Source organism: Vipera berus, assembly GCF_964194415.1.
Source record: "Vipera berus genome assembly, chromosome: 2".
In the NCBI taxonomy this organism is placed as follows: domain Eukaryota; kingdom Metazoa; phylum Chordata; class Lepidosauria; order Squamata; family Viperidae; genus Vipera; species Vipera berus.
The window spans coordinates 111,778,805-111,804,322 of NC_138203.1; the positions used below are offsets into that span (position 1 = coordinate 111,778,805).

The 25,518-nt window shown below is 41.8% G+C and overlaps 2 protein-coding genes across 2 annotated transcripts in view; one reads left to right on the plus strand and one right to left on the minus strand.

The window, feature by feature from the left end:
• The window catches only part of TMEM52B (transmembrane protein 52B), a gene marked incomplete at both ends in the record, with an annotated part of 73,431 nt that extends 66,159 nt beyond the window's left edge, over nucleotides 1-7,272 (plus strand). Inside the window, one exon of the mRNA XM_081316280.1 lies at nucleotides 7,073-7,272. Coding sequence (XP_081172406.1) covers nucleotides 7,073-7,272 — 200 coding nt within the window. The remainder of the gene's footprint in view (nucleotides 1-7,072) is intronic.
• A 14,247-nt stretch (nucleotides 7,273-21,519) lies between these two features.
• Nucleotides 21,520-24,711, minus strand: LOC308662123 (uncharacterized protein). The gene is made up of 2 exons (XM_081317595.1): nucleotides 24,005-24,711; nucleotides 21,520-22,458 (listed from the first exon to the last, which is right to left on the minus strand). Exons 1-2 carry the CDS (start codon nucleotides 24,580-24,582, stop codon nucleotides 22,038-22,040), a joined length of 999 nt encoding a protein of 332 aa, XP_081173721.1. The 5' UTR covers nucleotides 24,583-24,711; the 3' UTR covers nucleotides 21,520-22,037.
• Between the last annotated feature and the right edge of the window lie 807 nt (nucleotides 24,712-25,518).

Sequence of the window (25,518 nt, forward strand, 5' to 3'; positions counted from 1 at the left end):
AGGAAGGGAATGAATTGTCCAATGGGGTGCTACCAGTTCAAAGTTTTGCCATTTAGATTGCAAGGGCCCCCCACAGTTTTTATGCAACTAATCAATGAAGTGCCAAGAGAGCACCTATTTAAGGGGGTCCTGGTTTACTTATTTTCACCAAGACCAAAGAGGAGCATATTAACCTAGTCAGAGTAGTTTTTAAAAAATTGCGGGCTGCTCACCTATATGCCAAATTATAAAAATGCAAATTCCACAAGGAATGAATAGACTACCTGGGGTATCGCATATCCCCGCAGGGCATCAAAATGGACCCCGAGAAAGTCAGGGCAGTATTAGAATTGGCACCATCCCACACAAGAAAGCAATTACAAAGCCAATTCATCCCTTCATTCGCCCACTTAGCCCTGCCTCTCATGAACTTGTTAAAAATGAGAAGGGCCCCCAGTGAAACCCACCCATCCCCTGAAATAGACAATGGAATGCCAAGCGGCATTTGAGAGGCTAAAGGGTTCTGCCAAACCTGTACCAAGGCACCCAGACTCAGATAAACCTTTCATAATACAGATGCAAGTGATGTGGCTGTGGGAGCTGTATTATTACAGGAAAATGATGAGGGGGCACTGCAGCCATGTGCATATACATCCAGGAAATTTACTGAAACAGAACAACGCTGGCCGGTGTGGGAAAAGGAGGCTTATGCTGTGAGGTGGTCGTTACTTACAGTACATGGTGTCCTTTCCTTGAAGGAAATAAAATCCACTTCCAGGTCTGGACAGACCACAAAAAATTGGAAATGCTAAAAACACCCAGAAAGCTCACTCCTAAGCAAGCCCGCTGGTCTCAGCACTTTCACCAATTCCATTTTACACTTAAACACTTGCCGGCGGGGAAGAAATTCCTGGCAGATGTACTGTCTCGTGTGCCCCAACACAACAGCACACGAGCCACTGACTCTAAACCACTTATGCCCAAACAACAACTGGCACTGCCAGTAACCACCAGAGGCCAAGCTAAAATAAAGCTGCAGCTGGGCAACCAAACTGGAATCGAATTCTGAAAGACTTTGGAAACAGATGAATGGTTCCAGAAAAATAAACATGTGTGCACAATCAAAGATGGACTACCCTGGGTAGGGGAAAAGTTATATATACCAGCCACCCAGAGGATCAATTTCATGCAGTTGTGCCAAGATACAAAATCAGCAGGGCATTTTGGACTTGTAAAAACTTAACATTTAATTAAGAGGCAATTTTGCTGGCCATCCATGAAAAAGGACATAGAAAGCTATGTGGCCAGCTGCCCAACATGTGCAATGGCCAAGAGGCTACAGGGGAAGTTACCCAGACTGTTACAACCAGTGGCAAACCCATCAGCCCCCTGGAAAGTAATATTCATGGATTTTATAGTGGAATTATCAGAAAGCAACGGGAACGCTGTCATCTCGGGAGTTACAGATCTATTTTCCAAACAAATGTACTTTATCCCTTGCCCAAAGATTCCCACTGTAAAAGCCTTACCGAAACTATTCGTGCAGCACATTTACAGACTGCATGGGGCACCCCAACTCATCATATCTGATAGGGGAGTGCAATTTATGTCAAAGTTTTGGAAGAATTTTTATCCCTCTTAGGAACCACTCAGAGACTGTCATCTAGTCATCACCCTCAAGGGAACAGCCAATCAGAACATGGGAACTCAGTACTTGAGCAGTCCACTCCAGCACAGGCTACACTCCTTTTCAAATAGCTACCATTCAAAGTTTCAACCCTATGTCAGAGTTAATCCCAAATGAATCGGAAATCCCATCACTGAAAGAATGGATTGTACAATTGTAAAACACCTGGCCAATTGTTAGGAAAGCTTTAGGTGAAGCTAGGCAAGCAGACAAAACACAAGCAGACAAAAACAGAGTCGAACCCACACCATTCAGTGTAGGAGAAATGGTATATTTATCTACAAAATCCCTAAAATCCCTACAGCCCTGTTAAAAACTTGGACCAAAATATATAGGACCTTTTCCAATTAAAAGAATCATAAACCCAGTAACAGTAGAATTAGAACTACCCAAAAATCCTAGGCAAATACACCCAATCTTTCACTGCAATTTGCTGAAAAGGGAACAACAGTCTCCCTTACGGCCAAAAATCCCCACCACCACCTCCAATCATGGTTGAAGGAGAACAACACTTCAAAGTAAAAGAAATCCTAGATTCTAGAAAGAATCACGGAGCAACTCAATACCTAGTAGCATGGAAAACACCTTCCCTCCTCAGAAAATGAGTGGGTCCATAAACATCACATCAGGGCACCAAACTGCTAAAGAGGTTTCATACAGAATATCCCAACAAACCAAGCTAACATCTATATTTTTGTTTCCCCTACAGGTGGATCTCTCCTATTTTTAAGGGGGGCAGGATGTCAGAATCCATTTATATTTCATTTCTAACTATCTCCTCTGAGCTAAAATCAAATCTCACCTCCTGTATTCTGCCATATTCCCAAGGGGGAGAGGGAACAGGCATGGGGCTTTATTGCTTTCACCTCCTCTATTAAATGTAACCTTTTGTTCATTTTCCTGTCTGCTATCCATTACAATGTAACCAATAGCTTTCTATACTAGGCATTCTCTCTGAACTTGGCAACTAGAAAGGAGGTGGGAGTAAGTAGTGCAGCTCTCCAGGATCTGGTTTGTTTCTCCGAAGGAAGTGTGAGGAGCTGTGGAAATGATAGTGCTGCAAACAGATTTTTATCTTTCTTTTTCGATGGTGGACTTGCCACCTGGAGATTGGCTGATCTGGAACTGGCCGAATGAAATGTGGGGTGGGGTTTGCTTGGGGGTATTTTAAAAATATCGATCTGTAAGGGAATCCCTCATATCCTGTCTATTATGCCTGCTATCTCCTATTTCTTAGTAAAAGTTCCTGCTTGGAAAAAACTGTCTCCAAGAGTTCTGCCTTCTTAAGATGTGGGTGGAGTAGGTCCTGACATTTCCTGATAGTGAAGACAATCAACCAGTGGAAAAGCTTACCCCCAGAAATTGTGGGTGCTCCATCACTGGAGATTTTTAAGAAGAGACTAGACAACCACCTGTTTGAGATGTATAGGTTCTCCTGCTTGAGCAGGTGGCTGGACTAGAAGAACTCCAAGGTCCCCTCCAGTTCTATTCTATTATATTCCATTGATTTTGATTATCAGAATTTTGCAAAAGGTGATCACATGACCCTGAGACACTGCAACCATCATAAATGTGAGCCAGTTGTTAAGCATCCGAATGTAAATCATGTGACCATGGGGATGCAGCAACAATTGTCTGACAAATGGTCACAAGTCACCTTTTTCAGTGCCGTTGTAACTTTGAACAGTCTCTAAATGAACTGTTGTAAGTTAAGAGCTCCCTACATTTGTTTGGGTAGTCTGCAGTATACACTAGAATAACAGAACAATAGCGTTTGAAGGGACCTTGGAGGTCTTCTTGTCTAACCTCTTCCTCAATCAGGAAAATATGTACTATTGCAGACAAATGATTATCCAATCTCTTATTAAAAACTTCCAGTGTTGGAGCACCCATAACTTCTGGAGGCAAGTCATTCCACTGATTAATTGTTTTAACTGTCAGGAAATTTCTCCTTAGTTCTAGATTGGTTTCTTCCTTGATTAGTTTCCATCCACTGCTTCTTGTCCTGCCTTCAGGTGCTTTGGAGAATAGGTTGACCCCCTCTTCTTTGTGGCAGCCCCTTAGATCGGGGTCCCCAACCTTTCTGAGTTGGCGGCCCAGGGCGGGGTTGTATGTGGAGGTGCTCTTATGTGTGTGAGTGTGTGCATGTATGAATGGGGGTGCACACACACGCAACGCAACAGGCCATGAGTGCCTATGCAATGCTTGGGTGATGCTAGCACCCGCTCAATGCTGCAATCCTAGCACAAGTGGGGATGTGTGCACTCGCAGGAATACTATAACCTATATGACACTTATGGCATTGTAGCACCTACGCCACACCTCAATGCTGGAGTGAGTGGAGGGGGTGAGCATGCACACAAGCGTGCAGTGGCCAGCCACTCATGCGGCCCAATGGCCAACAGTCCACAGCCTAGTACTAGGCTGCAGACCTAAGTTTGGGGACCCCTGCTTCAGATATTGGAACACTGTTATCATTTCACCCATAGTCCTTCTTTTCATTAAACTAGACATACCCAAATCCTGCAACCATTTTATCTTCCAGTTCGCTAATCATCTTTGTTGCTCTTCTCTGCATTCTTTCTAGAGTCTCAATATATTTTTTATATTGTCGCGACCAAAACTGGATGCACTATTCCTAGTATAGTCTTACCAAGGCATTATAAAATGGTATTAACACTTCATGTGATCTTGATTCTATCTGTCTATTAATGCAGCCTAGGACTGTGTTGGCTTTTTTGGAAAGTACACCACATTGTTGGCTCATATTTGAGTGATTGTCCACTAGAGGTCAAGATCCCTTTCATAGTTACTACTGTTGACCAGGTATCACCTATTCTGTACCTGTGCATTTGGTTTTTCTTGTCTAAGTGAAAAACCTTACTTTTCTCTGAATTTGAATTTCATTTTGTTAGATAGGTCCCAGTGTTCAAGTTTGTCAACATCCTTCTATATCTTGAGCCTATCTTCTGGAGTATTGGCAATGTCTTTCCTTTTTCTTTTATATTAATCCAAATACATTAGAGAAGGTTTCCATCAGTTTCCCCCCCTTTTCTATAGAGGTGCAGCTATTTCTTTATATATTTTAAATCCTGCTCTATCTCCTCCTTCATTAGGTCTGTTTATTTTGAACAATTTAAATCCTTGTAGCTGTAGATTGTCTGGGACTACACATCTTCTTCACAACCTGTTTTCTTTGTTACCTTCTGGGAGGAAGCTTCGTGGTATCTAAAGCAGAACATCCAGATTCAATCACAGTTTTGTCCCATACACTAAAGCTTCCTCCTTCTGTTATGTATTTACGATGGACAGAGATTAATATATATATGTTATTTATATGCAGTGCTTTTTGTTAAAAAAAAGGTGCAGGAACTCACATACATCATACAACCCGCCTTGGCTAGCCTGCAAGATTTACCTGTATAGTTGAAAACAAAAAATCTTCAATTTTTAGTGTTTCTAAAAGACTAGGATTTTGTTCAAGGTAATACTATTAATGTTACCATGCACTGTGTAGCTTTAAATTACAAGAAGGCATTTTATTTATCTTTTACCACTGGCATACCCATTTAATTTAATGAGTGGAAATGTCAGCTTTCTATGTGGAATGAAATTGGCCCAATGAAACAAAATTTGGTTGCTTGTAGAAGATTGAATTATTGTTAAAAAGTTGTGAAACAAGATGGAAAAATATACATTTGGAATTCAATATGGATATTGACTTGAAACAAATTAAAGTTGAAACTTTATCAGTGAACAGATTACTTTTGATTTACCTTTAAGTTAAACACAATTTAATAAATAGATCTGATTAAACCTCATACTGTAGGTCTATCTTTACATCTGATCAATACATAATTAATATATTATTAATAATAATAATACCTCCAAATCACAAGACATTGGCTTTATTCTTATTCTTCCCCTCTGCAGTTTGAATATAAAGTATAAAAGACTAAAAAGAGATTTTCGTAGACATCCCAACCTTTAAACTACCCAAGGAACTAAAACAGCAAAGTTTCACTGTTGGGCAAGCTTCCATGCCAGCCGCCTTTCTTTCCTTTTACTTTGCCTCTTTTTAACCTCATAGCAAAATACTCACTCACGCTCTCATGAAAAATGCCCTCCATGTTTATTTGTCTCCCACTGCCACGTCGGTTTCCATACCACATGGTCTGACCCAGCCAATCAAGCCATGCTCTGGCTGTGGTGCTCCAGTGCCTCATGGCTCCTCCTAGAGGAGGCAGACAGCACCAGAGGGGAGCCTGTTCACACCGTACCACCAGCAGGGCATTTTCAAAAACAAATGAGGATAGGAAGGGAAACAATAGGAAAAGAACGCAACTCTGGGAAATCCATCGAAAAAAGGTGCCAGAACTCTGTTCCACTGTGTTCTATGAAAAAAAGCCCTGCTTATGTCTAAGGGTGTAGGTCTATACATATGTTGTATATACTATGTTTGAATGTTATCTATCTATCTATCTATCTATCTATCTATCTATCTATCATCTATCTATCTATCTATCTATCTATCTATCTATCTATCTATCTATCTATCTATCTATCTATCTATCTATCTATCTATCTATCATCTATCTATCTCATCTATCTACATTACAGTCATGGGTTTCATACCACCAAGTTTCTATAATGGCAATGTACTATTTGCCTTCATGTACTACAACTTCAAGTTCATCCTGTTTGTTTCCTGTACTTTGAACTTTAGTGTATAAGGCATCTGAGTCCTTTTTAACGACCCTGTGTTTGCTTCCTATCTTGCTTGAATCTCATTTGTTTAAGCAGTTTTGCAGGGAAAGACAGATTCAAGACTTAGTCTGGTCTTTAAAAGAATCTGGTTTGCTCTTTCTGATGGGCTGAATAGATTTCTTTTTATCTTTCATAACTATTAATTGCTTTGTCTGCTCAATTTGTATACAATACCATTTTTACCTCTTTCAATCCATCCTTTTGCTCTTCCATTTTTTAAAAATAAAATATTTTCTTTGTTACTTTTTACTTTGGTTTTGTACTAAGGGTCATTTCATACCATGAGTAAATCTGAGATATTGTGGTTAAGCATTATAGTATAACATTTTTAAATATTTTAATATATTTTACATAGCATGTTATCTATTTTTAAGTGCTATATGTAATAGTACTGTGCAGAATTTCAGAAGGATAATCTCTTCAGCAAAGAATTAAAACTGTTTCTCAAATTCAATGAGCATTTTTGTAGAATTCTTTTAATAGTATATAATCAATCACTCAACACATGAGAATAATTTCTATTCTTAATCATTACTGGATTTTTAGTTGTAATGTTGTATTGTTAGATATACTGTAATTAGATATAATTGTAGTTGTAATGTTTGTTGTAACCTGATATTTTGATATTTTCCCTTTCAGCTCTCCATTCCATGTTTGGCCCAGCTGCTAGGCGAATACTAGCAGTAGCTCATTCCCACAATGGAGTGCCAACAGTGCATCATCCTGCCCAAACAGAGACTCCCCCAATTTATGAGGAAGCCATACATATGAATAGATTCACAGTGGCTCAAAGTGAAGAAAGAGTCCCAGACTTGGAGCTGATGCCAGAGGAGAAATAGATACTGAGAAAGAAGTCCAGGAAGCACATTCCACAGGCTCAGGAGCCAAAGCTCCTGAGTCAAATAATCAGCAAGTCTTCCAAAGAATTAATACCTTCATATACAGCTACTTCAATTGCTCCTGTTTTACCAGAGCCTCATATCATATTGACCAAATCCTCTATTTTAATACTATAATTCTAAAATTGCATAATATGAGAAATAAATTGCATACAATTGCATACAAAAGAGCCTTGGTGGAGCAGGGGGCTAATGCCTCCTTAAGTAACACCAGCTGCCTGCAATTAGTGCAGGTTCGCATCCCACCAGGCTCAAGGTTGACTCAGCCTTCCATCCTTCCAAGGTAGGTAAAATGAGGACCCAGACTGTTGGGGGCAATAAGCTGACTTTGTAATAATGCCGCTTGGGGGGGGAAAGCCCTAATAAGCAGGCATATACATAGAATGAAGGCTATTGCTAAGCACATTGGTTTGTGCTTAAATTGTAAGCCGCCCTGAGTCTTCAGAGAAGGGCGGGATATAAATGGGATTAAAATAAATAAAATTAAAAAAAATACAATATGCTATACATACATTTGTTAACAACATGCACCAAAGAGCAAGTTTGCAGAAGTTTGCTAGGGTTTATGTGAGCAGAAGTCCAATATATGTGGAGGCATTGGTGGTTTCAAATAATTTAACAACCAGTTCTCACCTCACCTTCCCTCCATCTTGGTTAGGATGGGCTGCTCGGGGGGGGTCAGCTGGGGTGGGGGCAGGAGGTCCCAGCAGGGGGGGGGCAGGAGGGTACACTTGGGGGGCGACTGCAGGAGTCTTAGACTGGGATGAGTACAGGAGGGTGGAGGGGTCAGCAGGCCCTGGCTGGGGGAAGGCAAAGGAGTCTGGCTGGGGGGGGGCAGAAGGGTCAGGATGCCTAGGTGGAGGAAAGCCACCCCCCACACCAGCCAAGCCTCTCATCCACACCATGGTCATGTAGGATTGTGCAGAAGGGTTGCTGGGCAGAGGGCTGGAGGGGAGACAGCCAGCAGGGAGGGAAATCAGAACTGCCACCATCTCCCTTCCACAGCCCTATCAGTGTTTGTGGAAATTGTTGTGTATGCCACCGTAACACCAGGTGGCATCAGTCAGGGACCTGATTGGTCAACCTGTCTGGCGGGAAATGTAGGACACTGGGTTGGGTGTCACCTGGCCGGTGGGAACACAGAGCAACCAGGTTGGCTGACTGCAGGGCGAATCAGTAAGATATCAGGGGCACCAGGGGTGAGGGCTAGCCAGTTCCAGCATGTAATCAATAAAAGGCATTACGTATTATGCTGTCTCCTCATTGTCTGTCCGCGGTATCACGGCGGTCATTCCTAATGGGTGTCCTCTCAAATCTTTGTGTGACTTTGTCTATCTCTGTCTCGCAATTGAAATCTCCCACCCCACCGTCCACAAGGCTTTCTTGGTGGATAGAACCGCTAGCGCCATTGCTATTGCGGGGGGAGTCACGTTGGTCGGTTGACTCGTGCATCAGGAGGTCGTCGAGTACTTCTTGTAGGGTCCTTGTGGGCTTGGCGATGATCTTGTTCTGTAACCATTTGTCTCGGAGCCCTAGGACCACTCTATCCCAGATCCGGACATCTAAGTCATCATACTTGCAATGGCATGCGACTTCTCGCACTGCTGCCACAAAATCAGTTAGGGATTCCCCCGTTCACTGATTCTGTCGCTCAAATATTCGCCTCCAAAAGAGCTTGGAACGTTTGGGCATGAAGTGTTGGCTCAGTCTTTTATTGAGCTCAGCATACGACATTGCGGCGACCCCATCTGGTTGGCACAGGCCCACACAGCTATATGGTAGACCGCCGGTCCACTGAGGGACAATAAAGCCGCCGCTCTCTTACGGTCCTCCGTTATGCCGTTGACTAGCAAGTATCCTTCAATTTGCCATACATGATTCTCCCAATCTTCAGGGTGGTGGGTATCGAATTCCTGCACAATGCCTAGCTTCGCCATTTTGTTCCAGCTTTTCAAATTTTCCCGCATTGCACAGCTGTCTTTCTGCCTTCAGCGGCAGGCACTATCCAGCTCTTCCGATGTGCTGTTTACAGCGCTTCACGGGATCCCACCTTCGTCACCACTGTTGTAGCATTAGCGACCGTGTGGAGACAATGAGGAGACAGCATAATACGTAATGCCTTTTATTGATTACATGCTGGTCAGGCATACTTTGTGCGGAGAAACAAAATGTCTTCACACAAAGGATGTCTGTTATGGGGTAACAGAGTGATAGTGCCAGACAAACTCAGAAATAGGGTTTTAAGGGACCTACATGAGGATCACCCGGGAATTGTGCGCATGAAGGCCCTTGCTAGGAGTTATGTGTGGTGGCCTGGTCTGGATAGAGCCATTGAACAACAAGTTGCGGGGTGCTATCAATATCAGAAATCCAGACCTGAGCAACCACGTACCCCAGTGCACAGGTGGGAAACCACTCACAACCCGTGGTCCAGGGTTCACATTGACTACGCTGGGCCTTTCCAAGGACAATTGTTCTTAGTGGTAGTAGACAGCTACTCTAGGTGGTTAGAGGTGGTCCCTGTGAAAAGTATGACATCCACTAAGAGGGTTAGTGCCACACATGGGTTACTTGATGTAATAGTATCTGATAATGGCCCTCAATTCACATCTACCGAATTCCAGGACTTCCTCAAGGCCAACTCGATTAGACACACAACGGCTGCACCTTTCCACCTGTCCAGTAATGGCTTGGCAGAGAGAAACATAAGATCTACTAAAGACGCACTGCAAAGAATTATTGCTGGCAATTGGCATCAGAGACTGGCGTAATTCTTGTTGGCTCAACACACTACACCCTGTACAGTGATGGGTAAGAGCCTAGCTGAGCTGCGCTGGGGAAGGAGATTGATAACTAGACTGGACAGACTTCACTGAGACAGAGTGGCCACTGAGGTAGAACAGCCCAACACAGCCAGGACATTATCTGTTGGGGAACTAGTGTGGGCCAGAAACTATGGAGTGGGAGAAAAGTGGATGTAAGGGGTGGTGGTGGACAAAATTGGGCCTTTGTCTTATGTTGTTGAGGGGGAAGGGGACTGGCTGGTAAGAAGACATATTGATCAGCTAAGGAAGCGGGCACCAGAGAACCTCCCACAACAACAACAAGAAGAAGGCTACACACAGCAGAAGCCCAAGGGACTGCAATTAGAACCGTTGCAAGATCACTACCGGCAGCTGCTTATCAGGCAACAGGGCCAACACCATCCAAAACAATGACAACAATGGAAGCCAACAGTAATACTGTGCCAGAGGGAAGGCCTCAGTCGTAACTCACCACAGAGCTGTCACGGGAGGGGGGGTCAGCCAGTATCAGAAGAGGCATCTCAACGTAGTGAAGCAATGGTTGGTAAGCAACTGGGAAGGTACCCGGCCAGGATTCACAAACCCCCATCATACCTGAAGGACTATGTGAGGTCTTGAAGAGTAGTAGTAGTTGTGAGAATTTTAGAGTAGTAGTGTTCTCATTGGGGGGGAAGGGGTGTTGTGTATGCCACCGTAACACCAGGTGGCATCGGTCAGGGACCTGATTGGTCAACCTGTCCGGCAGGAAATATAGGACACCGGGTTGGGTGTCACCTGGCCGGCGGGAACACAGAGCAACCAGGTTGGCTGACTGCAGGGGGTATCAGTAAGATATAAGGGGCACCAGGGGTGGGGGCTAGCCAGTTCCAGCATGTAATCAATAAAAGACATTACGTATTATGCTGTCTCCTCATTGTTTCCACGCAGTTGCTCATGCTACAACAGAAATGACCCTGGGATGGCCAGAAGGGAGCCCTCACCCGGCCTGTGCCTCAACAGCTCTGCAACTCTGATGGGGGCAATGGCTGCTGTTGCTCCTGCAGCTCTGAGCCCCTCAGCCAGCTGGCCATGCAGGGAAGCAGAAGGCAGCAGCAGCAATCCTTGCATCATCAGGCCCGGCCGGCAGCAGCTCCAGAAGCAAAGCTTGCTTGCACTGGTGGGGGCAGTGGTGGAGGAAGGCAGGCTCTGGTGCACACCTACCCCTCACCACTGCCACTCTGCATTGTCTCGCACACACCCCTGGCTCACCGCCATCATCTCCCTTCTGCAGCGCAGCATAACCCACTCATTCTGGGCAGAAGGGAGATTCTTCCAAGCTCCTAGGTACTGTGTCACCTCATGGTGTGTTCAAGAGTCTAAAATGTCCCTGATTTCAAAATGTTGTTCTCCCTTAACCATGATAGGTGTTGGCACCAGGGGTGCAGGAGGCCTGAGATTGGAAGTAACCTCTGGTTTGAGCAAACTACAGTGGAAAACACGAGGGTTTTTCTGTAGATTCCTTGGCAAATTTAGTTCAGCAGTCACAGGATTAATAATGTGCTTAACTGGAAAAGGTCCGATAAATTTAGGCCCCAATTTCTTTGAAGGTTGCAAAGACTGTAAATATTCCATAGAGGAATAAACAGTCTCCAACTTTATATGGTTTCTGCTTTACCCACCATTTGTCAGCTTGGGCTTTATAGGCCTCCCTGGATTCACCCAGGATCTTCCTGACCACTGGCCAGGTGTTTTGCAATTGTTTGAGCCACTCCTGCAAGGAGGGGATCTCAGGTTCTTTGGTGGGGAGTTCAAGCATGGCCACAAATGTACAGCAGTGTATTATAGGCAACCTCAGTGTCAGAATCCAATTAGATTTCATTTCTATCTATCTTCTCTGATTAAAAATCCAACCCTTACTGTCTCCTGGATACTGTCATGCTAAAAAAGGGGAGGGGTATGCATGGGGACTTTTATTACTTTCACTTCCTGTCTTCACTACAAAGTAACCTTTTGTTGATTCACTCCGGGTATACTAAATATAACAATGTAGCCATCTGCCTTTCATCCTATGCCTCTCTGAAGCTCTTCCCATTACCGACAGCGAGGGAAAAGGAGAGGGGGAAAGATACAACACTTGGAGTCTGGGCAATAAAAGGATTGAATGATCATGCCAAGGGAGCCAGACTGATAATATCTTTCCTGAAATAAACACCTAGAATCCACTGGTTTGGATCACCCGGAAGAACTGGGGGTTGGGGTGGGGCTGCTTGGAAACACTTCAAAACATTGAATGGTGGGGAAGACTCCCCAGATCCAATCTAGCATGCCTTCAGTTAATTTCTCTTAATAAAGATTCCTGTTGGAAGAAACTATTTCCAAGAGCTCTGTCTTCTTAAGATGTAGATTGAAGTGGGTCCTTACATTCAGCAAACAGTAGCAGGTTGGCCTAACTGTTTAGAAAACCAAAGTGTCCAGCAATTTTCAAATCTTGTCCTGCTTGCATCACTTTAAGTCTCAAGGCTTCTGGGACATAAAGCTTCTCTCCAATCCACATGAATCCATCTTTTAACGCACACAGGTTATGGTTATGAAACCATTCATCTGTTTCTAAGGCAGTTTTAAATTGCTATAATAAAGTACTTCCAACAGGAGGCATTGGTTTTGATTGGGCCCTGGTTACAGGGGCTGCTAGCTGATGAAGATCCAGAAAGGGTTTGCCACTTCTGGTTTCTTACTGTTATATTGTGGTAACCTGGAGAAGGCATCAGGTAGAAAATTCTTTCCCCTAGGGAGGTAATGAATTGTACAATTGAAATGATGTAAATGTTGGGACCAGCTTGCTTGTTTAGGAGAGACTTTTCTGAGTGTTTTTATGGCTTCAAGGTTCTTATGATCAGTCCATACTTGAAATGGTATTTTACTTCCTTCGAGGAAATGTCTCAAAGTTAGTAAAGCCTGCCATACAGTGTAGGCCTCTTTCTCCCAGGCTGTCCACCTCTGTTCAGTCTCTGACAATTTCCTCAAGGTGTAAGCACAAGGTTGCAATTGTCCCTCATTATTTCATTGGAGCAAAACTGCTCCCACAGCCACATCACTGGCATCAGCCTGAATTATAAAGGGTTGTTCTGGGTCCAGGTTTTTCAAAACCAGCTCCATAAAAAAGTTGCTTAAGTTTCTCAAAAGCCACTTGACATTCTTCTGTCCATTTTAATGGTTGACTCGGCTTTAGTTTATCCCCCCTCTGGTCTTTAACAGGTTTGTAATTGGGAGGGCAATTTGTGCAAAAGATGGGATGAATTGTCTGTAGAAATTTGCAAATCCTAAGAAACTTTGGAGTTGTTTCCTGGTTTTCGGGGGTGCCCAGTCCAAGACTGCCCTCACTTTCTCTGGGTCTATATCTATCCCTTCATTTGATAACCCAGGCAATCAATATGATCTTTGTGAAATTCACATTTTGTTAGTTTGGCATACAGTTTGGAAGAGCACAGTTTTTTTCAGTACCACTCTGACTAGCTTAATGTGTTCATATTTTGTTTCAATGTAAATAAGGATATAGTACAGGTAAACTAGGACCCCTGTCACTGCGTTTTTTAGTTTTTGTCAGTAAGCTCGTTGCAGTCTGGTTTTTTTGCAAGATGTATTGTCATCTTATCATTGTAACCATGGTGAGTGTCACATGTTCAGCCATGTTTCTTGTTTGGTTTTATATTCATTGCTGTGTGCACATGTCCAAAACAAAAGTTACTTTCTCTTTTCTTTTCTTTGTGCTGTCTGGTGAGATAGACATTTAGTCATGAGTCTTTCTTTGTTTTTACAAGTTTCTTTGTAATTAAAAGTTTTATAGTAGAATATATGCTTTGGGGTTTTCTTTATTTTTTACCTGATGTTCATCATGCATCAAATGAACCACGGTTCATCGCCCTCTGATAGGGAGTTTTTTTATTTACTCCCTGACACGGTAGCAGAGGATGGTTGTTTTTTGATGCTGATAAGTGTATAGGCCAGACATGTCAAACACAAGGCCCGGGGGCCGGATCTGGCCCGTGAAGTGGTTTCATGTGGCCCACGAAGCCATCCTGGAAACAGTGAGGGAACGGCCCCCACTGCCTTGGCCCTGGCTCAGAGACCCTCCTTCTACCAGAGACCCTCAGATCTGTCCCACTCCTGCCCAGGCCCCCATAGGCACCCTTGATGTGAATGATGTAGAGCTGGCCACGCCCACCCAGTAGGCCATATGCACTCTAGCCATGCCCACCCAGTAGGTCACACCCACCCTGGACATACCCACCCGGCCCCCTGAGGGCAACTGCAATGCTGATGCGGCCCTCAATGAAATTGAGTTTGACACCCCTGGTATAGGCTATTAGTCCCTTAGTTAGTTCAGCGACTGAGGAACGCTGTGCTCAATTACTGAAAAATGCCAAAAAAAAAGAAAGATAGAAAGGAGTCTGACGAAGAATAGACTCCACTTGCTTCTGCTGCACGTCTTGGAGAAGAAACTGCAGCCTCTGATTTAAGGTCAGTTACACCGTCTTCTGATTTTACTAGCTCTCATGCAGCCATCTCAGAAATAGTTCACACTCAAGGGGCTCATGCTGATTTTGAGTGGCTCAGTGCCAGACCTAAAGTTTCACTTTGGAAAGATGTAATTCATTATTCTCCTCATAGCCCTGAACAAACTCTGCATGAGAAGGTTGTTCAAAGTTATTGTGAACAAATAGAGGCATTTGAACAAGAGCTGCAACAGGCAAAAGCATATGCATTATTGATTAAGTAGCATAAGAGTGACTCTGCTGTGATTCAAATCCCAGATTCCACCATATTGCCTTCTTCTTCCAAGCCAGAGTCACTCCCACAAGATTTTGCCATATTGCCTTCCTTTTCCCAGTCAAAGCCACTCCCACAAGTGGGTGTTGTGTCACACAAAGGTGAACAGAAAGCACCTGCATCACATTTTCAAATGACACACAAGGCTACAGTGATGCCTGAATATAATGTTATAATACCATCTGCTGGTGAATTTGTTTTACAAGATAGAAATGAATTACTATATGGAATATAGGAGAAAAAGAAAGAATGCAATATGTGTTTTCATAGATGTCTATTCATCAATCATTGCTCCAAGCTGATGGTGCTAGAATTCCTATTAATACTGCTACTATTCAGGTTCCTGTCCCAGATAGAGCACAGCCCAAGTGCAGTTACCACTGGGTTCTCAAATACAAAGGCCAGTGCCGTTTGCAGGCCAACTTAATATTGCAGCTCAAGCGCCAGCACCTCCTGCTGGCCAGAGTGGAATTGCAGCTCAAGTTGAGCCAAAGCCAGCAGCAGTCCCAATGCATCTGCCGCAATTCTTGGCACAGGCGCCACTGGTGCCTCCTGCAGGTCAAGTCCAGATTGCACAACCTGCAAAGCCAGTACCTCAAATGCATGTTCCTCAACAGGCATCTTCTATTGTACCACTGGTTGGCGACTCAAAATTGAAGCGATAAGCACAAAATTACAGTGCATGGGTCAGTGAAGTTGGACTTTTGCTCCACAGAGAAGGTACCCCTTGCATGGTATTTAATCCTCCTAACCAGGCATGGACTCCTGATATATGGGACTTGAATAATAAAGCATGCACAACATTATTGATGTCAATGGACACTGAATTGCAGCTTATGTTTTCACAAGATACAACTGCTCAACAAATTTGGACTCAATTAGAAGCATGTTATCGGCCTACGTCAATTGAGTCTACATGTTTGCTTTTGTCCGAGTTCCATGGCTCTAGATTAAAACCTGGTGAATATATTGGAGAACACTTAACTAAAATGAAAGGAATAAGAAAAGAACTGGGTGAAAAAGGCTATCCTATTGATGACTTTCAAATGATCAGCATTATTATTAACTCATTGAACTATGAATGGAAAGATGCTATTACCAAGATTAATCAAGTGCCCATTGCTCAATGCACAGTGGATCATGTATGCAGAATTTTAACTGAAGAAGAGGCACTTATGCAAGCCGCATCACATTTAAGAGGACCACCTGCATCAAGAGCTCCAGCGAGGCGTCCCTTCCATGGAAATGCCTACGTTCCAAGGATGCCAAGATGTTACATCTGCAATCGTGTGGGACATGCCACCCGGGATTGTCCCCAACAATTTCCAGCGCCCACCACGTACCAGCCCAGAGAAACAGATTCCAGAGGAGGCAGAGGTACAAGCGGATGACAAGGTCATGGTTGTGGTCCCAGGCGTGATCCGCAAGCTCCACTTGCCACATTGGCTTTAACCAACGATCCACAACCTCAACCAGAGTACGACAGACGACTTCTTTGGACTTTGGACAGTGGAGCAGCATTACATTTTACCTATAGAAAAGAGCTTTATACAGAGATGCACGAGCCTGAACCTGAACTTCGTGAGCTTTACTTTTTTTCAAATCATTCTGTTCAGGTCATGGGAAAAGGAACTGTTTATCTTGAAGAGCTCGATGTGTTTATTCCTGATGTTTATTATGTACCATCAGCTAATAGTAATTTGCTTAGTCAGAGTCACTTGTCTAGGGTATCAAAATTCCAGGTTCATCATCTTGAAAAAGCAAGTTATGTAGTTAAAGACGGAGATATTGTTGCTGAAACCATGTTGATTGGTGGTGTTTATTACATAAAGCCAAAGTCTAAGCAGCAAGAGCAGGCAAGTATACAAGATCCAAAAAGGGAGAGTGCAGGCCCAGGGAGAGATGTCCCAGAGAAAGATCCTGTTACTATTTCAAAGGCTCCTAAAGCTAACAGGAAGTCAAATAAGACACAGGTTGCTCACGGCAAGCCTGAGGTTCCTAATAAACATGCTAATGTTGAGAATTGACTAACAGGTAAACCTTTGCATTACAGGTGTATTCATAAGTGGCATAGAAGATTGGGTCATGCCAGTTTCCGTGTTCTGAAGAAGATGCCAGGGTTCGCAAGAGGTTTGGATCCAAAGGGGTGTAAGGTGTTCTTGGATTGTGCTGTCTGCAAAAAATCCAAATCCAAAGCAGCAACAATTCCAAAGCGTGCTACGTATATTAGTAGTTGGACTAGACCCGACATTGCACTTAGTGTTAATCTCCTATCATGACACGTAGGCAAGGCAAAACAGTTTCATTGGACATGTGTTAAAAAAATTATTGAGATACTTAAAGCACACTAAAAACATGAAGTTATTATTAGAACTGACACATACTGACTATGCAGAGTTATGTTGTTATGCAGATTCTGATTGGGCGAGCGAGAAGAAATCACGTAAAAGTACTTCAGGTTATATGATGTTTTTAAATGGATGTCCTGTGTACTGCCATGTGCGCAAACAGAATTTTGTTTCTTGTTCATCTACTGAAGCTGAATATGCTTGTGTGTCAGATGCATGTAATTCTCTAATGTGGTTTGATGCTTTAGTCACAGATATCTGGACACAGCCGATTCGACCGATCACTGTGATGGAAGATAACGTATCTGTGGTTTACATATCTGAAACACGATTTACAGGTTCTAGGTCTAGACACATTGACATCCGTTGTCAAAATATAAGACAAATAGTTAAACAAAGTTTTGTAAAATTGCAATATGTGCCTACACATGATCAGATTGGTGATATGCTGAACAAGCCACTTCCTGCAGCCCAGCATGAGTATCTGCATAAGAAAATGTGTCTTATCTGAGTTTTGCCTTACTGACAAAAGAAGGGGATGTCACTGCGTTTTTTGGTTTTTGTCAGTAAGCTTGTTGCAGTCTGTTGTTTTTTTTGCAAGTTGTATTGTTATCTTATCATTGTAACCATGGTGAGTGTCACATATTCAGCCATGTTTCTTGTTTGGTTTTATATTTATTACTGTGTGTGCATATCCAAAACAAAAGTTACTTTCTCTTTTCTTTTTTTTTATTGAAAAGTTTTAACATACAGTTTATCTTTAACAATCCCCCCTCCCCCTCCCCTCTCCCTCCCCCCCTACCCCTCCCCCCCGACTTCCCAGAGCTAAATACAAGGTATATAAAAAAAACATCATAAACAACCATATACTAACAACCATAAACTCCAAAATCCATCACTCTCTAGCTTGTATAGGATAAAACAAACCTTAATGATATTAAATATAGAGAGAGAAAAAAGAAAGAAAGAAATAAAGAAAAAGAAAGAGAAGGAAGACTTATTCAAATGCTACATGAAACTTCTTAACCCTATATTTGTTCTGGATATACTCAATCCATTTTCTCCATTCCATAATATAACGTTCTTGCGAGTGATCTTTCAAATAAGCCGAGATCTTTGCCATCTCTGCCAGGTCGGAAACCTTTAAAGTCCATTCTTCTATGGTCGGCAGTTCCTCTTTCTTCCAATACTGACCTATTAAAAGTCTTGCTGCCGTAATTAAATTCAACATCAACTTAATGTCCACAACGTAGCATCTGTGATTATTCCCAACAAGAAGAGTTGCGGGCAAAACTTTATCCTTTGCTTGAAGATCTTCTGCATATTCCACCAAATTTTTATCCAGAAGGCCTTAACCTTTTTACAAGTCCACCATACATGAAAATATGTTGCATCTTCATCACCACACCTCCAACATTTTGGTTGATAATTCGGATACATACTTGCAAGCTTCTTAGGATCTAAATGCCATCTATAAAACATTTTATAAAAGTTCTCCCTTAGATTTTGAGCTTGTGTAAATTTTACGTTCCTCACCCAAATCTTTTCCCACGTGTCCATTGTAATAACTTCTTGAATATTTTGGGCCCATTTTATCATACAATCCTTAACAAGTTCTGTTTCTGAGTCAATCTCTATCAATGCAAGATATATCCGTTTAATATGTGCTGAACCCTGATTTCTGATTTGCTTTATCAGATTTTCATCAGTCATTGTAAAACCATTTTTCTGATCTTCTTTCCACCTGGCCCGTAGCTGAGTATATTGAAACCAATTCTGAACAATCTTCTCATCTCGCAAGAGACTATATGATTTCAAACACCAGACATTTCTTTCCAAGCTTAGAATCTCCTTGTACGTAGTCACGTCATGTTTAAAACCAGCATGTATATTTTCTATTGCGTGTTTTGGAATTGCCCACAATGGTATCTTACAGTCTAACTTATGTCTGTACTTCTTCCAAACTCTCAGAAATGCCTGTCTTAAAATATGCACTCTAAACACATTATCTACCTTCTTATCATACAGCAAATATGCATGCCAGCCAAATAACAAGTCGTGGCCCTCAAGATTTAATAATCTCTCTTGTGTCAAATTAATCCAATCACTTATTCCTGCTAACACAGCAGCTTCATAATATAATTTAAGATTGGGCATTTTAAGACCACCTCTTTCACGAGTATCCTGCATAATCTTGAGTTTAACTCGTGGCCTTTTCCCTGCCCAAACAAATTTATTGATACCTCTCTGCCATTCCTCCAAATTAGAATCTTTCTTAAGAACCGGTATCATTTGAAATAAAAATAAGAATTTAGGCAGGACATTCATTTTTACTGCTGCGATTCGCCCCAACAAAGACAGTTGCAATTTTTCCCAACTCTCCATTTCTTTTTGGATTTTTCCCCATAATTTTTCATAATTATTTTTATATAATTTTGTATTAGAGGGCGACAAAAGCACCCCCAAATATTTGACCCTTTTGACAATCTCAAATCCAGTTAACCCTTCTAAAAGGGCCTTTTGCAATACTGTCATGTTTTTGGCCAAAATTTTAGTTTTTTGTACATTAACTTTAAATCCAGAAACCTTCCCATATTGCATTATTATCTCCATCAGGTCCACAACGGAGCTCTCCGGCTGGGTCACTGTAACAACCAGATCGTCTGCGAACGCTCTCAATCTATAATCCTGATCTCTAATCTGTATACCCTTAATTCTTTCCGAATTTCGTATTTTTACCAATAATATCTCCAATGTTAACACAAATAACAAAGGCGATAGCGGGCACCCTTGCCTTGTACCCTTCTCAATATTACATACTTCTGACAAACTATTGTTAACTATTATTCGAGCTGTTTGTTTTTGATATAATGCCCTAATTGGTTGCAAAAATTTATCCCCAAAATTCATTTTATCTAAAACTTTCATCAAAAATTGCCAATTCAGTTGATCAAAAGCTTTTTCAGCATCTAAAAAAATTAGCGCCGCAGGGATCTGGTTGTTCCTTTCCAAAAATTCCAACACATCAACTATATGCCTCACATTATTTTTCATTTGCCTACCACTAATAAACCCAGTTTGATCCCAATGAATCACCCGTTGCAGAACCCTCATCAATCTATTAGCCAGCACCTTAGCAAATATCTTGTAGTCTGTATTTAATAGTGATATCGGTCTATAGTTCTTTACTTGAGTAGCATCTTGGTCTTCCTTCGGAATCAGAGAGATAAAGACAGTTCTCCAAGATGGAGGCACCTTTCCCCCTCTCTGGATTGTCTGGAACAATTCCTTTAACGGTTTAACCATCTCTAATTGTAAATTTTTGTAGTAGGCCGCAGTCAAACCATCCGTACCTGGCGCTTTATCGACCTTCAACTCCTTAATTGCTGTAAATATTTCTTCTTCTGTAATCAATTGATTAATCTCCTCTTTTTGTACTTGCATAAGAACCGGGATGCTAGCATTCTCCAAATATTCATCAATGTCTTTTTCATTAATCTTCTCCTTAGCATATAGTTTAGAATAAAAGTCCACAAAGGCTTCCTTGATAAGATCCTGTTGAAACACTACCTTCCCCTTATGTTCAATTTTGTCTATGTTAGAAGCCCTCTGCTTTTTCCTTAGTCTATAAGCTAACCATCTACCTGGCTTATTAGCATTGCAGAAAGTATTATGCCTGGCAAACCTCAAATTGGTTGCCACTTGATCAGCCATTAATTTATCAAATTGTCCTCTTAATAGCTTGATAGCCTCCTTAATCTTCACATCCAATGGATTCAAAATCAAAGCATTCTCTTTTTCCTTAATTTCATTCTCCAATTCTTTCCTTCTAGTTTCCAAAGTACGTCTATGTTTGTTATTCATATATATCAACACTCCTCTCATATAGGCCTTGCTAGCATCCCAAACCATATCCATAGAAATATCCTTATTCATATTAATTTCAAAAAAATCCTTCATTCGCTGTTTACACTCTTCCACATTTTTCTGGTTTCTAAACAAATTCTCATTTAAGCGCCATGAGCGCCTATCTCTGTTGTCCTTATTAATCTCTAACCATACTGGGCTATGGTCAGAAATAGCTCTTGCACAAATCTTTACCTTCTTGATCCTAGAAAAAAAATTATTAGTCAGCAAAATAAAGTCAATCCTAGAAAAAGATTGGTGTCTATCAGAAAAAAAAGTATAGTCCTTTTCATGCGGGTGTGTGTCACGCCAAATGTCTCGCAATTCCAAATCATCCTTCATTTCAAAAAAAGACTTAGGCAGTCTGGCATGACACGGAATACGCTTAAAAAAACCAGCCTTATCCATCTGTACGTCCAAAACGCCATTCCAATCCCCCATAAAAATAAACGATTTGTAATCCAACTGAGTAAGCTTTGTATGAAGTAAGCTAAAAAAGTCAGCCTGTTGTTGTTGTTGATTAGGAGCATACAGTCCAACTAAAAGCGTTTTTTTGCCTTCTAGCAACAAATCTATCATTACATATCTTCCATGCTTGTCTGCTTCAATTACGTCCGCTGTTATAGCACTTTTAACATAAACAACCACTCCGTTTTTCTTATTCATTGCAGAGGCAACAAATTGCGTACCCAATCTTGAATTCAGTAAAAACTTTTGGTCCATAGCCCTAATATGCGTTTCTTGCAAGCAAATAACATCAGTCTTAAATTGTTTTAAATATTGAAAAACTTTCTTTCTCTTCTGAGGCGAATTTAATCCATTGACATTCCAAGTTAAAAATTTAGTCGCCATACTTGTCACCCCAAAGCTTTTGGAGCACCTCTTCAATGGCCCTGTCTCCTTTAGGCCGCGCTCCTCCCACTGCCTCGCTGTAAGTGCGCTTTGAAAGTTCCATAAACTTCTGCTGGTCTTGTTCTTTTATTTGTTTTGCTCTTTTTAAAGCAGCACGCGTCACCCTCAGCTCTCCAACATCAGCCAACAAAGTTGTAGTTTGATCCCCTCCAGCACCATCCTCCTCTGTCTGGCCATCTTCAGCTTCATGAGGTTTTTCTTCACCAAATCCCTTTGCCGCTTCCAGAAGTGATAGTGGGGTTGCTTTTAAAACATTATTGTAGAAATCACGCGCCTGTGCCACAGTAACCAAACGATATCTTTTACCTTCATGCATCGCCACCAGCCCAACTGGAATCTCCCATCTGAACCTTTTTTTTTTTATTGAAAAGTTTTAAAATACAGTTTTCCTTTAAGAATCCCCCCTTCCCCCTCCCTCCTCCCCCCTCCCTACCTCCCCCCTCCCCCCCTCCCCCCCCCGACTTCCCAGAGCTAAATACAAGGTATATATATAAAAAGCCATCATAAATAATCATATACTAACAATTATAAACTCTAAAATCCATCACTCTCTAGCTTATATAAGATAAAACAAATAATAATAATATTGAATATATATATAAAAAAAAACTAAGATAATAAAGAGAAAAAAAAAAGAACGAAAGAAGACTTATTCAAATGCTACATAAAACTTCTTAACCCTATACTTGTTCTGGATAAAATCAATCCATTTTCTCCATTCCATAATATAGCGTTCTTGCGAATGATCTTTCAAATAGGCCGAAATCTTCGCCATCTCTGCCAGTCCACTCCTCTATGGTCGGCAGTTCCTCTTTCTTCCAGTATTGGCCTATCAAAAGTCTTGCCGCCGTAATTAAATTCAACATCAACTTAGTGTCCACAACTGTGGCATCTGTAATTATTCCCAACAAAAAAAATTGCGGACAAAACCTCTGTTTAAAAATCTTCTGCATATTCCACCAGACTTTTATCCAAAAAGCCTTAACCTTTTTACAAGTCCACCATATGTGAAAATATGTTGCATCTTCATCACCGCACCTCCAACATTTAGGCTGATAATTCGGATACATACTTGCAAGCTTTTTGGGATCTAAATGCCATCTATAAAACATTTTGTAAAAATTCTCTCTTAAATTTTGAGCTTGTGTAAATTTTACGTTCCTCACCCAAATCTTTTCCCACGTGTCCATTGTAATGACTTCCTGGATATTTTGGGCCCATTTTATCATACAATCCTTAACAAGCTCTGTTTCTGAGTCAATCTCTATCAATGCAAGATATATCCGTTTGATATGTGCTGGTCCCTGATTCCTAATTTGCTTTATCAAATTTTCATCATTCATTGTAAATCCACTTTTCTGGTCTTCTTTCCACCTGGCCCGTAACTGAGTATATTGAAACCAATTTTGAACAACCTTCTCTTCTCGCAAGAGGCTATATGATTTCAAACACCAAACATTTCTTTCCAAACTGAGAATCTCCTTGTACGTAGTCAAATCATGTTTGAAGCCAGCATGTATATTTTCTATTGCGTGTTTTGGAATTGCCCACAATGGTATCTTGCAACTTAACTTATGTCTGTACTTCTTCCAAACTCTCAGCAATGCCTGTCTTAAAATATGCACCCTAAACACGTTGTCTACCTTCTTATCATACAACAAATATGCATGCCAGCCAAACAACAAATCGTGGCCCTCAAGATTTAATAACCTCCCTTGCGTCAAATTAATCCAGTCACTTATTCCTACTAATGCAGCAGCTTCATAATATAATTTAAAATTAGGCAATTTAAGGCCACCTCTCTCACGAATATCCTGCATAATCTTAAGTTTAACTCGTGGTTTTTTCCCTGCCCACACAAATTTATTGATACCTCGCTGCCATTCCCATCTGAACCTTATATCACGTTGCTTAAGTTCCTGCACAAGAAATGCAAAGTCCTTTCTTCTCCTTAAAATCTTTGGAGGAATTTCCTTTAAAACCAAAACTTCTTGGTCAGCAACCACTACTTTAGTATCATAGGCAGCTTGAATAACTTCATCTCTAATTTCTCTCTTTGTAAAATAAACCACCACATCTCTAGGTAACTTCCTCTGTCTGGCAATCCATGAATTTACACGAAAAGCTTTATCCATGCATCCCTTTATTTCAGATGCTGGCTGACCCAATACTGCTTCCAGAGCTTCAGAAATCAACTGCTTTAAGTCTTCTTTAATATTTTCTTTTAAACCTCTGATTCTAACAGCATACTGCATCTGGTGAAACTGAACAAGGCTTAACTCTCTGTCCATTTTGTCTCTTAAATCTTCATTCTCCAATACCTTTACTTCTAATACAGCATTTTTTTGAGTCAAATCTTCCACTTTTTCTTCCAAGCCTTGCACACATTCAGCCACACTTTCCACTGTAGACAAAATGTCTACCCTCATCGCACTAAATTTCTCTTCCATCCTCTCTTCTATTCTCTCCTCCATTTTTGCCAATTTATCACCCAATGTTTCTAAAATTACCTGGGCATGCTTTTCAAGGGCATCTTGTAAGTCCTTCGATGTCAATGCAGCAGGAGGAAGCAAGGCTTGCAACGATGTCTGTTGCACCGGAGAAGTTCCAGCACTCCGAAGAGTTTTTGAGGGAGGTTTAGCCGCCATCTTTTACTTTCACTTGTGACGCACTTTCACTTTAAGTTTAAAAAGTCCATTAAGCTCGAGAGTAAAAATAAAGATCCTCTTCACCTTTTCCTCTTGTACCGCTCTGCCTGCTCCTTTTGTTCCAGAGTCCTTCCTTCTGGCAGGGGTGGTCGCAAACGCCTGGCTCTGCTCCAAGAAATCCGGAGCAGAGACGCTGACCAGCTAAGAGCAACCCAGGCTACGGGGGAGTTCAATCCTTCAGCCGCCCAAGCTTTAAACTCAGGCGGCCCCGGAGAACTCGACCCCTACCTGGGGCCTCACCCCCTCCTCTTCTCCCGAGGAGGGGGCTTCAAATTCACCCAAACAGCTGATCGGCGCTGTTTCGGGTGAAAACTACACAGCTGAGCCGCGGGCAGCCCGAAAAGGCTGTCTCCGGCGCCGCGCCGCCACCGGAAGTCTTTCTCTTTTCTTTTCTTTGTGCTGTCTGGTGAGATAGACATTTAGTCATGAGTCTTTCTTTGTTTTTACAAGTTTCTTTGTAATTAAAAGTTTTACAGTAGAATATATGCTTTGGGGTTTTCTTTATTTTTACCTGATGTTCATCATGCATCAAATGAACCACAGTTCATCGCCCTCTGATAGGGAGTTTTTTTATTTACTCCCTGACAACCCCTTTATACAAGTGATCACGTAGGACTTCATTGATCAGTTGCATGAATATTGCAGGGGCCCCCTGGAACGTAAATGGGAGAACTTGCCTCTTTCAAGAGAATTTTTTTCCTT